Source organism: Diuraphis noxia, unplaced genomic scaffold (assembly GCF_037042655.1).
Source record: "Diuraphis noxia isolate RWA-SAM2 unplaced genomic scaffold, SU_Dnox_SAM2 contig0003, whole genome shotgun sequence".
In the NCBI taxonomy this organism is placed as follows: Eukaryota; Metazoa; Arthropoda; class Insecta; order Hemiptera; family Aphididae; genus Diuraphis; species Diuraphis noxia.
The window spans coordinates 5,784,306-5,798,234 of NW_028301713.1; the positions used below are offsets into that span (position 1 = coordinate 5,784,306).

Genomic DNA, 13,929 nt, shown 5'->3' on the forward strand with positions numbered 1-13,929 from the left:
TGAAATGCATACGCATTGTAATGAAAAAGCGTACAATACTTTTTGTCAGATCCTTATTGTGTTCTTCACAACCAACAAATGGTAAAGATGCTCTGTCGGTGTCCGTCCATAAGTTAGAAGTTATAGAAAAAATTGTGTCTACATTTAATTCTTCAGAAATTAAAGTCTGTAATGTAATTTTTTCTAGTGTTGAAATGAGAACAAAAAGACAATCTGATGGATGAATCAAATATCCTTTGGAACGCATGTCAATAAGTTTGTCTCTAGATGAAATAAGTTCGTTTTTTAAAGTTAAAAGACATCTTTGGCACTTGGTAAATCTGGTTGATTTTCGAGCAATGTATCCAGCTAAGTAAGATAAAATTAAACTTGAAGTATCAGGCAAACTATAATCATGATCATGAATATATGATGCAAATTCAATTTTTTCAGAATGTCCTTTGTCTAAAATTTGATCTAGTTCTTGGTTTATTCTTTGGGCTCGTTCATTAGTGTTGGTTATATCTTTAATATTCAAGAGAGTATTTATCATATCTCCACCAGAAACATTGGAACCCTTTGGAGGCTTTACAAGTGAATATGTGCTTAGTAACCTGAACATTTGAATAAAAAGAATAGCATCCGGATGATCATTTGAACCACAAGCTGAACGCATCATTCCAAAAAATCTCTAAAAGAAATTTTTATTTTTAAATATATAAGTTATTATATTGTTGATGAATATGGTAGGTTAAATTACCTCTAAACTATCCTGGTTTAAGCGTGATGTCATTAGAAAATAATAATCACATTCAGCACAGAGAAAGGATAAAAGTTCTAATGTAGCTTTTAAAGTTACTTTTAAGCCATAACATGTATTATCAGTTATGAAACCATAACCTAAACTTTTGGCTCTTGACTCCCAATCAATTAAATATACAAGAAATTCTTTGATACACTATAACAAAAACAAAAAAAAAATTTTATGTAATATATAATGCTCAACTTATCTTAAAAGTTTGCATACAATTTTTTTTTTATATGTATTAAAAATTCTTACATTTTCTTCTGGTGAATTTATTCTAAGGGCTCCGTTTTGTGTTCGAGAGTTCATTGTTTTTATTAAGTTGTGTACTCTTTTTATAAGACTAATACTATTTTCACATCCCTCTAATTTTGTATTGTTGGATTTATACAACTCCATCGCTATGGCAGTATCTTCACTAAAGAACTATTCATAAAAACAACATTTTTAATAAATAAAAATAACTTTACTATAATTATTAAATGTTTTGTATGAAAATATCTATGTCTTAAATTACTCTAAATGCACGGCCAACATTCATTTTTTGGTAAAATTTTGGATGCACATCTTCCGTTTGTAACTTTGAAATTTTCAAAGAGTATTCTTGTAATTTCTCTTCATCTACAACAGCATCCCAATGTTTTATTTGTATTCCTCCTTCAGGTGTCTAATTGGGTTCAAAAACAAATCAATAAAAAAATATTTTCTCAAAGTAAGTATATTATATATTATGTTTCTATTATATAAATAGTAATTTCTTATGTTAAAAAGAGATTATATTTACCCATGTTTCGTTTTGTTTAATCAAGGAATTTCTCAAATTTTTTATCAGGTGTGGGAAATCTGACATAAACCATAGTCTTCTATTATTATCAAAAATATGTTCACAGCTCACAACATTTTCACTTATTCCAAATTTATTCCACATTCCTCTATTCCAAGCAGCTCCATCAGTAGTTACCACATCCACAAAAAAACCTGATTTTTCAATTAATATAATTGCTTCTATAACTATTTGATGAAGCACTGCACTGTTTGCTGCTCCTCTACTAAGGAAACATGCAACTGCTTGGACCCACTGTCCTCTAAATGGCTGAAACATTAATACCAAAGCATGGTCTCCCTTTTTTTGTTTTTGATCAAGTGGAGTATATTTTCCCAAATCTGTAAATCCATTTACTTTTAAAGTTTCCTTATCAAATACTAATTGTTCTGAAACTTTCATTTCATCCAGCAATAGAGTACCTTTTTATAAATTAAATAAAAAATTAATTGCATTTTTTTCAATAAATAAACAATAAAAAAAATTTTACCTCTTCTTTCATTTATATTTATATGTTTTGATTTCTCCTTTAAACATGTAAAAGTACTGGGCTGAAAACCATAAACGCCTTTAGTGTGTTTTAAGTACTTTCTAATAGTTTCTACAGAGGGAAGTGCCAGGATATTATGTATTCGTATATGTTCATAAGTTTTTCTGCTTTTTATTCTTATAAGCATACACTCATATATCCAATTAAGTGTATAACGACGGCCATTAGAACTTGCTACTTTAGAAGCTTCAAAACATGTTTTTACTGCTTCCTGCTGATTTTTTGGCAGTTTTTGGATTGTCTTAATTAGTAATTCCTCATTTGTGGAAGCACACAACTCTTTTATCTTATTCATTTTTCTTCTTAACTCAATAACCTATTGTGACATAGATGTAATATGTTTGATTTATTTAAAGTATTGTTAACTAACCTTATTTCTAAGCCTAGACACTTTTCTTTTTAACTGTTTAGCTGATTTCTGAGTTTTATTTCTAATTTTACCATGAGGATTGGTAACTTTTTTTCTTATTCTATCAGCCATTTTTTTTCGTTCTATCCTACAGTCAAAACAATAACTACTCAGTGGTCCACGTTGCCCTAGACGTTTTTCAACATAACCTTTGCATGTAATAGACCTGATAGAAACATAAATATAGGTATGAAACATTATTTATTAACTAAATTAATACCTATTACTATTTATTTGTATATATTAATTATAATATATTAGTTAAATTATATAATAATTACATCACATTTTTTACCTGTTAATGTTATTTGCTGATGTAATCCCTTTACATGCTATTAAAGAATGTATATATTTCAATAACTTATTTGTATCATTCATACTCAATAAAATTGTATTAATAATGTTGCAGTCAAATAAAATTTCAATACCATTCAAAAAAATCTGTCAATATTTAATGTATAAAGAATTGGAATAATATGAATTAATATAAAATACGATTATAGGTTTGTACAGTTATTTATTTTATTTTTGACTAATTAATTGCTTACTTTTACTATTAAATTATTTGAAATTACTATTCTTTTTTCAGAATCACTAGTCCATATTGCAAGCACTACTTCATCATCAGTTAATCCAAACATCCATTTATTATCTGGTTTTTCTAACATATTCAGATTTTCTTTTAAATACTGAAAAGAAAATTCTTCGTGGGAATTTTCAACTGTATTTAAACATGCCTGACTTGGTTTAGATATCTTTTTATCAATATTTATAGACCTTTTAAGAGGAGGTTTTCTATTCATTGTATGCTTCGTTAGATAAAATGGCAAGTTTGGAAATATAGAAGGAACTGCCCCTGCTTTTAATATGGGTCTAATTCTTTTAATTTTATTGACTGTTCCATCATTTAAGATAGTCTCGTCAAAAAGTAGAATATCATTCTCTTCGAAATGCAATTCACATATATAGCACTTTTCCGTAAGCATTTTGTCTCTTCTAGGTATAGCTCTATGCCATCTTGCTAAAAGCTCTGTGTTCTAAATAACATATTATGTAACAAATAATTAAATAGGAAAATTATTATTCATAAATAAGGTTAAGATATTTTGTTTTTTTTTTTTTTACTTTGGGTGCTTTAAATAAACTTTTATTTTTTAATCCAATTGATTTTTGTTGTTTTACATCTAAAGCATAACCAGTATTACACCCTGGTACAAAACAGCACTTAACCATTTTTATTTTTTAATGTTTAGGTAAAAAAAATAAAAAATACAAATTACTCTGGTTTTATGTATAATTATTGTATTTAAATAATCAAACTAATACAAAATAATAATAAAAATTATTTGAAACCTTATCATTGTATACATTGTCTATTTATAAATTTAATATTTTGATGGATTCAATAAATAATCATATGGAAATCATCCATGCCCATGTGTTTAATAGTTAATTATAATAATATATTTGTTTTTTATTATTGAACCAATTTTAACCAATATCCCCCTTATTCTGTATATATGTTTTAGATCTGATCTAAATCATAAAGCAAATAGCAATACATTATTTGCAAGGAATAATAAATCATGTTTAATTCGAAAAACATACATAATTCCTATTATAGTACATGCTATAATTGTAAAATGTAGCCCTCTAATCGAACGACGCGCTCCTGGTGGCAGAATAACCGTGCGACTTTTGTCGGGCCACTTTATAAACTGGCGGCTCATAGGAGTTTGGTCTCCTTATCTCTAATCTTCATGATAGAAACATATGTAAATATAAATAATAAATTATGCATATAATTATCTTTATTCTATGAACGACACTGTCGACACTCATGCAGTCATGCTTGGTAGCCACGATTATAAAGAATCTTTATAATCGTGTTGATAGCCGATTAACGATTGTATAGGAGACAGGACGGTATATGCCCTATGGGGCCATCGGGATCATTATGTCCGGAATTTCACAAAAGAAAAATGAATATTTACTTGCACTTAAATCGTATAACTCATTTCTGGTCGTTATTTCACGCGGGGTCCGTACCACCTGTTAGCTGTATTTGAACTTATATTATTAAGTAATTTACCATTAGTTCGTATGAGTATAGTCTCCTTTACATATTTCTCTATGGGTCTCCTTATTCTACATACCTTTCGCAGAAACTATAATTATATCTAAGAATTAAGATGACGGTGTGAAACACTAAAGTGTTAAGTTTCTCCATTAAAATTGTTAAAAACTATTATAGCCTAATGTAAAGACCATATCTTCTCTATGTCATGTGTTTAAAACGATATCGAATAGGAATCAATTATAGGTCACTGTACTCTAGATATCTGTGAAAACAAAAGACCTTATTGCGTGTTTATTACACTTGATGACAAGACACCAGTCACATTTGTCGCATATTATTATATCTGTTTATTGTGAAACCATAACATTAAAATTTAAACTTGAGATAACGGAAGCATTTATAGGTGTCTATAGTTTATAGTCTAGGATATGATATACTCATTGTCAAGGTACGCTTGACACCTACAATAGAGCAGAGCTCAACTCCTTGTCCCCTTTTTTTTATGATTATTTATAAATTCTAGAGTAAAAAATTGTACATTAGATTTAATCTTATTATATGCCAAGTATTTTATGAGACGAATAAAGGATTCAGTAAAATGAAAAAGCAAACAGTATTTACTCAGTTTTAAGAAAATGTATTATTTAAATAAAATGTATACATTAAATTGTTAAATACTTTAAAAAAAAAACTTTTAAACTTCGATTTAGAATTCAAATTTATTTTTAGACTAGTTAGAATCATCACTACTGGAATAATTGCCAATTAATGATAATGAATTACAAGATTCTTTTGGTTTGTTGGTACTTGTAACATTGTTAACTTTAACTAAGTTCGAAAGATTGAGTTTGGAAACCTTTTTATTCACATTAGACTGTGCTGCTATAGTGATTACATTTTTTATTTTACTTTTAGTTATATTATCTTCGGTTTCTACTAACTCTTCAGATTCTATTACCTCTTCATCTTCATCTTCGGAAATCTTACGCTTAAGTCCCATCAATTTTTTTACTGTATTTTCATCTTCTTCTTCTTGCATCCGTTTAATTTGCTCCTTTAATTCCGCAGGGTTGTACTTTAATAACATTGAATCATAATCCACGTTACCTTGACGTCTATTTAAATCTCTTAGCTCTTCAAGGGATTCCATTAATTCAATTTCCTGTTTAGATTGTTGAGTACGATTCTCTAATAATTTCATAGGATTTGTAGCTTCTTCTTCTTTTTCAGCATCTACTTCTCTCTTTTCTTGTTCTTGGGCAAGTTTTAGAGCCATGAAATTTCGAGTAGCTCCTTCTTCTATTTCGTAGTCTGTGTTACGTGGGTCAGTTTTAAAAGATATTTCTTGTAAGCACCTAGTGCATTTTATGTAAAACCGGTAAATACGTATACCTAAATAATCTTCATTTTCAGCATCTTCTTTTCGAGCATTAAATTTTTTTCCTTTATAAATGTATTCACCGCATGTCTTACATCGCATGTTGAATGGTGCCATAAGACGTACAGTATACTGTCTATTTTTTGGAAGTTTCATACGTGGGATTTTTGAAGGATCAAAATCTGGGGGATAGTATTTATTTAACACTTTTCTTTCAGACATTTTAGTAAGTAGGTATAACTATCTGTAACATACAAACATATTATTTAATATTTACAATTATTATACAAATTATAAAACTAAAATTTACAAATAAATAAAAGAAAAACCGTTTGTAAGATGGCTTAGGCTTAGGCTTTTCCCACTAATATCTTTAAACTTAAAAACAACTATTTATATTTGGTTAATATTTTAACAAAATTTGAATAGAAAATTAAATAATTAAACTAAACATTTTTGCCAACCAAGACATTCTTTTAATCTTTATTTGATTATTGCATTAGTTTTAAAAATAGTATAACGAACAACAGGTTTAAAATTTAATATATTAACCAAAATGTTAGTTAATAATGTTAATACTTACTAAATATCTGACGTGAGATGAGATATGACAAAAATAATAAAATAAATAATATTATCTGTCTGTCTAGTCCTATTTTTTTTTTTTTTTATAGTGCTTGTATAGTTGTATCACAGATTATATGAAAACAGATTGTGCACCGAGACGTAAACAAAAAAATGCCTTGATAAAAATCTCCGCCAGAATCAATGTGACCATTTGATGGATTAAAAATATTTGAAACATATCGTATACTGGTGGCTCACCTGATAGTGATATCCGACAAAACAAACCTGTTAAAAATACGGATGCTCAAATATCACATTTAAAATACATGGAAAACTTTTTTAAAAAATTACAGGTATTTAACAAAAAAACAAATGTTGAAGTGACAAACAAAATTAAATTTATCAGAGGTTGGTTAATTTCAATCTCAGGTTTATTTACATTGTGGGATTCATTAAAATTTACAAATACTGATGAAAATTATGTTTTATATAGAAATCGAATCAACCAAGACTGTTTAGAAAATTTATTTGGCACGTTTCGCACCCAACATAATGGCAATAACATAAATCCAACTCCAATACAATTTATCTGGTCATTTAAACAAAATTTTTTTTCAAATTATTTTAGTCACTCAGACAATGCAAATTGTATAGCAATCTTAGATGAAATTTTATCAAAAATGAATACAGACCCTATTAATGATGAAAACCTTAAACTAATTTTTCGAGATAATAATCCATTTAAATTTTAAAAAAATACATTAACAATAAACACTCCGGATTATAGGAATTTATCAATGCCTGAAAAAAATGCTTTCATTTATGTCTGTGGGTTTTTAATAAAGAAATGCATTGAAAATCATACTTGCGTTGTTTATATTCAATATGCAAAATCAAAAAAAAAAAATTGGACGACTCTTTCTTACTTTGTTATTTCAAAACTTATGAAAATACAGAAAAATCAATGTTTGGAAATTTAATGATGCCACAACATGCATTTTACGAATATATAGATAAGTTGTAAGATATTTTTATTCATAGATTTCCACATGTATCTATTGACAAGGAAGTACCTAGGTATAAGGTTAAAGCTAAGTATGACTAATATTGTATTTAATCATTCATGTCCCCTATTTAATAAAGAATATTTAATTAATTATTTTATAAGATTTAGAATTCATGCTGCTATTAAATTTTTAAATAGGAATTTAATATCAGAAAAAAAAAATAGAAAGTTATGTATATTAAATCATTTATGAATAAATTAGTACTTACCTTATTATTTTAGTTATTAAGAAAGCCATTTGTATATTTCCATGTTTATAATTTATTATATGTATTTACTTTTAATTGTTTATAATAAAATCTGTAAGTTATGTGTAAAGTGTAAAATTTAGTTATATTCAATATTGTAATTTGTATCATTTTTAATTGTTAATAAATTGTTTGATATTGTGAAAAATTTAAAATAATATGTTTTTTGTAGACAATAATTTACCATTATATTTTACTACTTTTGTGGCTACACTGATTTGGGTGGAGACCAATCAGAGCACCTTATTCATTTTTTACATTGCAGCATAGGAAGTGCACCTACCTATATTATAATAGTATTTAAACATTGCAAATTATTTTTTACCTTACTACAAGCACAGAACAAGTATGATTAATAATGCTATAATTATACTAACATTAAACATTGATGTTGACAATTATAATTTATATTTTATAATATTATGTTATTAATTAATAATTAGTAATTACTAGTTATTACTTACACAGCACATACAAATATACAATATTGGAACGATTATAATTTTTTTTTAAATTTGTATTATTAAATTATTTTATATTTTTATTTAATGTTTACATTTATTTTGATTGTAAATTGTAATCAATAATCACTATAATTTTTATATGGAATAATAAAGTTACATATTATGTCGTTTACTCTATGCCAACTTGTATATATATCTTTCTCTCTTTAACAATGATGGCTTGACACCTCTCTCTCTAAGCGCAGTTCGTCTCTTTATAATATTATATGTCTATGGTATACAGAGTGTCACACTGTCACGACTCACGAGTAGCTACAACTGTCGCTATCGTGACTGTGTCCGGCATTACTAATGGGCCATTGCCATGGGCCATTGCCCATTAGCCGTAGAGCCCGTAGAGGACTTGCAGCCCCGATAAAAACCAATTTTTGCCGTTTTATTTATAAGCTAAAAAATATTACGTCAATGAGATTGTGGTTTCTGATCACTCCCGGCAACCATTTAATATCTTATCACAGATTATATAAAATAATGATTATTTTATTATAGTATTAAATTTACTATGCTATGCTTCTGTGGTTCAAGCATTCGATATTTTAATCTTAATAATAACTCGTAATAAAATTTTCAGTTAAACTGTTCACTGTTGTCAGTTGTGGTTTGTGACCTCTGATTAACTACTATTCATCAACATCAGCTGAAGACTGAAAGATCTTAATGATGCACTTTGAAGTGAGAACAAACTTAGTTCTTGAGATTATCTCACATGAATTCCTGGACCTAGAATTAAAGTCATCATAATTTGAAAATCCGTGCGGATTAACATAATATGTAAATAAAATGAGTTTTCATTTTACAAAGTGATATTTTAAAACTAAATAATTTATTGTTAATTTTTAATGTTTAGAGTACCTGCAATCTATTAACTTAAAATGGAGATGAACACAGCTTACAATGTAAATATAATTAGCCAAATTGACAAAGAATGTGGATTATTTGTTGCTGTAGAAAGATTTAATAGTGGTTCAACTGAATACTTCCAAAACTATTATAAACAACTTATATGTTTTAACGATTGTACAGACTGGTTTCAAAAATTTGACTATCCTATTATTGAATTTGGGAAGGTTAGTAGTTATTTAATACATACCTATTATTAATAAATATATTACCTATATATATTTGAAATATAACATTAAGTATTAAACATATTTTTATTTGCAGGTAGTAATTGTTCAAGTTGACAAAAACCTCAGTTTGTGGGCGCGCGGTATCATATCAAACTGCCATAATTATAATAACTTTTGTCCTGAAGTTTATTTAATCGACTCTCAGGTATTTTATATTTTTTCGAGTGAATAATTCTTCTGTTATTGATTTTAAATGATGTATATTTTTATTTAGAGATTTACCGACAAAGACAGCATATTTGAGTTGAGAACATGTCCGCCCAAATTTTTGCAGCTCATACTTCCTACTTATTATATTCAAATAGATCTTTGTTTGGATGATGATGATTTAAAAACTGCAATCACAATCTTGATAAAGAAAAATCAGTATGGTGAAATAAGTTTCAGTTTTACTCCTCAATCTGTTAAAAATAATGTTTACTCAGGCGAATTAGTTGTATACAATAAAGTGAATAATTTGTATATACCACTAAAAAAGTTATTAAAAAATGTTCGCTCAAAAAAATTTTTTGAAGGTAATTTAATAATAATTATTATTACAATTGTAAAATGTTAACTAAAATGCATATTTTTTTTTAGACATTCCACTGTACCAAAAGCATTATTATTCAAATTTCAATCCAATGGAATTACAATACTTGGTAAGTTAAAATTTAATTTTACATTTTTATTTTTTATTAAAATTGTATTACAAATAGTCTAGGCAATTTATTAACTTGACATTATTTATGAATTCTAATTTTTGTTTTTATTTTTTTAGAAAAATATTTTTATACCTAAGGAACCAAGTAATATGGTATTTTTAGAAAGTAATCTAGTTTCAAGCTCCTGTGACTTAAGTATTATTGATGATTTAAATACAAATCTGTCTTATAGTTCTGCCAATGAATTTTCCTCCACCTCCAACTACTCTGAAAATATTTGCTTTAGCGATGATTCAGAAATAGAAACTCAAAAATTAAAAAATAGTTTTAATAGTTCTAATAGTATTACTCCAATAGCAAAACAAAATGTTTACTCTACTAGTAGTTCTTTGATGAGTAAAAGTGACTCTTCTCTGCTATCAGCAAGTTCTAATAACAATAATTGCATTATGTCAGAAATAAAACAATGTAAGAATTTTACTGTAACAACTGCAACCAAATTGAAGAAAGACACTGGATGTCAGCAAAATGAAAAGTCAACTTTAACACCTAAGGTATTAGTAACACCTGAAATACATTCAAAAACAATAACCAATATTCAACCTATAAACAATAAAATGGACGATTCAGTGATATGGTGGTCTGATGATGATGATGACGACAAAAGTTAATAAAGTAATAACTCATTAAGTTAATGAAATACAAAAATAAATAATTGTTTTTAATCGAATTTTAATGCTTTTAACATAAATAATTATAAGAAATTTTTTCTTTTTGTAACATATACTACAAAGAGTACCTACCAACCTATTAAGGTTATTATTATTAAATTAACAAATATTTGTTTTGTATTTATATTGTATCATTTGTATTCTAAATAAATTATGTTTATTAAAAGAATCAATTTTTTGTTCCTCAATTAAAGTAATCTGATATTTACAAATAACTTATATCTGTTGATTTATGTTAAAATCACTAACATTTTCAATGCATCCAATGCCCCTACCTTCCCAATTTATCATAATTAGTATGCTTAATTAAATTAATATTGTTCATATTTTTATTGTAATACCTCAACATTTTTAGAAAAATTACTTAATAATTAAAGTGCTATCTCATTCGAAAAATAAAAGTTTTTATCTTCAAAGAACATTTTTAAAGTTGTACAAGACTACAAGAGTACAACAAACCTAAAGAATCTTAAAATAGTCTTTTAGTAAATATGTTAGAGAATTTAAAAATCAGATTTTAATTTTAAAAAAATACTGTGAGCATGCATGTTGAAATGTTGAATGACTTTGTAAATTTAATCAATTGATTTGTTTGTCAAATTGTTATTGGTGGAGCCGGTAGTCTACCAAAAAGTTTTAGCATAAGAAGTTACAAAACAGTCCAGTATTTACATAATTATGTAAATTAAAATTTGATGTTTAGATTAAATAACATTCCAAGTGGTATCAATATATATTTAAATTAAATGATTGCTGAAATCAACTAATAATCTTCTGAATTTTCTACATCCTCAGTGTTTATATTTAAAAATCTAAGTCTTTTTTAGAATAATTTAGACAACTTTATAGTAATAAATAATTAATTATGATATTAATATGTATATTAGGTTGAATATATTAACATATTGTGAATTGTATACAGCACCGGATAGAGACTTTTCGGCCCGCCGAGATTTTAAATTTCTACCGGCCCTCAACAAAGTATCGGCCCATTCGAAAAACATTTTTTATGATCACTCTTTTTACTTTTAGTATATGTGCTTTAAATAATAATTGTTTCTCTAAAGCACATTTACAAATTACCTATTCAATAGGTACATTATATTAAGTTACTTAGTATACTTCAGTTATATTATTAAAAAAAACGCAAAATATAAGATAGATAATATGGATAATATAAATTTTTACGCGGCCCACGGTCCACCGAGATTTTCTCGGTAGCTCGCCGGCTCAATCCGGGCCTGATTGTATAGTCCAAATTTTACGAAATAATTATAAAATAATTATAATCGTATTATTCAAAAGTAATAACGTTTACGTTTATACATTTTAATTTAAGATTTTACAATTTAGACATGTATTACACGATGGGGTATGTGATGTGTCATATGTCCAGCGAAATCGATATTCGATAATATGCTGAATTGCTGATTAAACAGTAGACGCCAGAAGGTCGAATAAATATAACCATTTTTCCTAAGCAAATAGTGTCAGTGTAATCAAATAACCAATTAATACCTTCAAAACTTGTTTGTGATTTAGATAATTTCTCCGAAGTTTGACCCTGCTCGATTTTTGAGCGAATGCAATAAACAAAAAGCCATTGCTTTTATCCTAATACTATTATCTGGTTTTGTTTGTCAACTTCGAGTTTTTGAGTATACGTAAAACCTATATAGACATATAGTAAGTTAATACATATAAAATATACATATAAAAGTATTTATAAAACGATAAATTTACGACTACAAATACGAGCTCACTAAGTTTAAACTTACAAATTAAAAACTTGTAACAGTTATTTATATTTTTGATAATGATATTTTTGTTGATAATTTCCAATTTCATAATTTCAAATTTTTATAACATTACAATAATTGTAATGTTATAAAAATTTTAATAATTATTATTACCTACTGAACATTTTTATAAACATGTTATGTCATGTTCCTTTACATTTGACTCATTTTTCGATCCTACTTTAAACACTGAAATTCAATTTATCATCAAAATCAAAATATTCATGCATTTTTTTCTTATTTAGTTGTTTCTATATTTATGTTAGATTCTAAGCATAGTGATGAATAATGAATATAATGACTACAATGACGACGTGCGTGTGTTTTTTAGGTCTCGAAACACTTTTGAATACATCGAGAAATTTTTCACCGATTCTGTGGTTATTCTGTATTATAATAGAACAGGACGTATTATTGTCACAGAATATTATTATATTAAATTTAATCTATTCTGTGTTATTATCACGGACTAAGATATAAATCTTAGATCATTTACTATAGTATATGATCTAAGATATAAATATAATGGACTGGAAACGACATGGTCGGCCACCAAAAGATGTCACTGGTAACAGACTGTGTTCTTAATCTTAACCACGATTTAAGGTATATCTTAAATCGTGTTCTTAACTCATTGAAAAGTAAATTGGATTCGTTAGCTGTAAAAAAACAGATAGGTATAAATACTGTTTTTGATGAAGACATTCATAATTATTATAAAGCTGGCATAAAATATTGTGTAATTTATTATATATGTGGATATATCACAAAAAGTTTCTCAAAATCTATTACATGTGATGTATGCAGGACTGCAGTAATAGGTAATGTGTCTATACATACATTTTATCTAGATAAACTGTTAGAATTTTGTTTGTTTTTAGGTAAAAGATGTTATTCAGAAAAACCAGAAACTGCCCTTATAAACTTGAAATTAAGAGGTGGTTTGACTCATCCTAATAAATTCATATTCAAAATATTGACATATTGTCAAATGTCGAAAATTCATTTTTTTTTAAATTTTCTGAAAACATTGATGTTTTCGATTTAACTATTGATCATTTTATGGAAAATTATGATCCAATAGATTTTCCATGTACTCATCATAAAAGTGAAGTACTAATGTTCATAATATCTCAATATATTATTATGAGATTGCGACAATATACGCATATGATAAACTCAAACCAAATAAAAAA

The 13,929-nt window shown here is 26.8% G+C and overlaps 2 protein-coding genes and 1 pseudogene across 5 annotated transcripts; 1 reads left to right on the forward strand and 2 right to left on the reverse strand.

Annotated features, from left to right (window-relative positions):
- Positions 1-3,102: 3,102 nt before the first annotated feature.
- Positions 3,103-3,552, reverse strand: LOC149056593 (uncharacterized). The gene has a single exon (XM_089223608.1). The coding sequence runs from the start codon at positions 3,550-3,552 to the stop codon at positions 3,103-3,105; it is 450 nt and encodes a 149-aa protein (XP_089079734.1).
- A 1,710-nt stretch (positions 3,553-5,262) lies between these two features.
- LOC107166969 (splicing factor YJU2 pseudogene) lies at positions 5,263-6,862 on the reverse strand (annotated as a pseudogene). Of its 3 annotated transcripts, none has more exons than XR_016190950.1 (2): positions 6,608-6,862; positions 5,263-6,268 (listed from the first exon to the last, which is right to left on the reverse strand). The product of XR_016190950.1 is annotated as a splicing factor YJU2 pseudogene, transcript variant X1 (transcript). The 3 variants fall into 3 exon arrangements; XR_016190952.1 differs by lacking the exon at positions 6,608-6,862 and adding an exon at positions 6,354-6,570; XR_016190951.1 differs by lacking the exon at positions 6,608-6,862 and adding an exon at positions 6,335-6,570.
- Positions 6,863-8,652: 1,790 nt separating this feature from the next.
- LOC107166978 (uncharacterized) lies at positions 8,653-11,107 on the forward strand. Its single transcript, XM_015515845.2, has 6 exons — positions 8,653-9,200; positions 9,277-9,496; positions 9,594-9,704; positions 9,774-10,074; positions 10,139-10,200; positions 10,320-11,107. Exons 2-6 carry the CDS (start codon positions 9,302-9,304, stop codon positions 10,872-10,874), a joined length of 1,224 nt encoding a protein of 407 aa, XP_015371331.1. The 5' UTR covers positions 8,653-9,200; positions 9,277-9,301; the 3' UTR covers positions 10,875-11,107.
- The last annotated feature ends 2,822 nt before the right edge of the window (positions 11,108-13,929 follow it).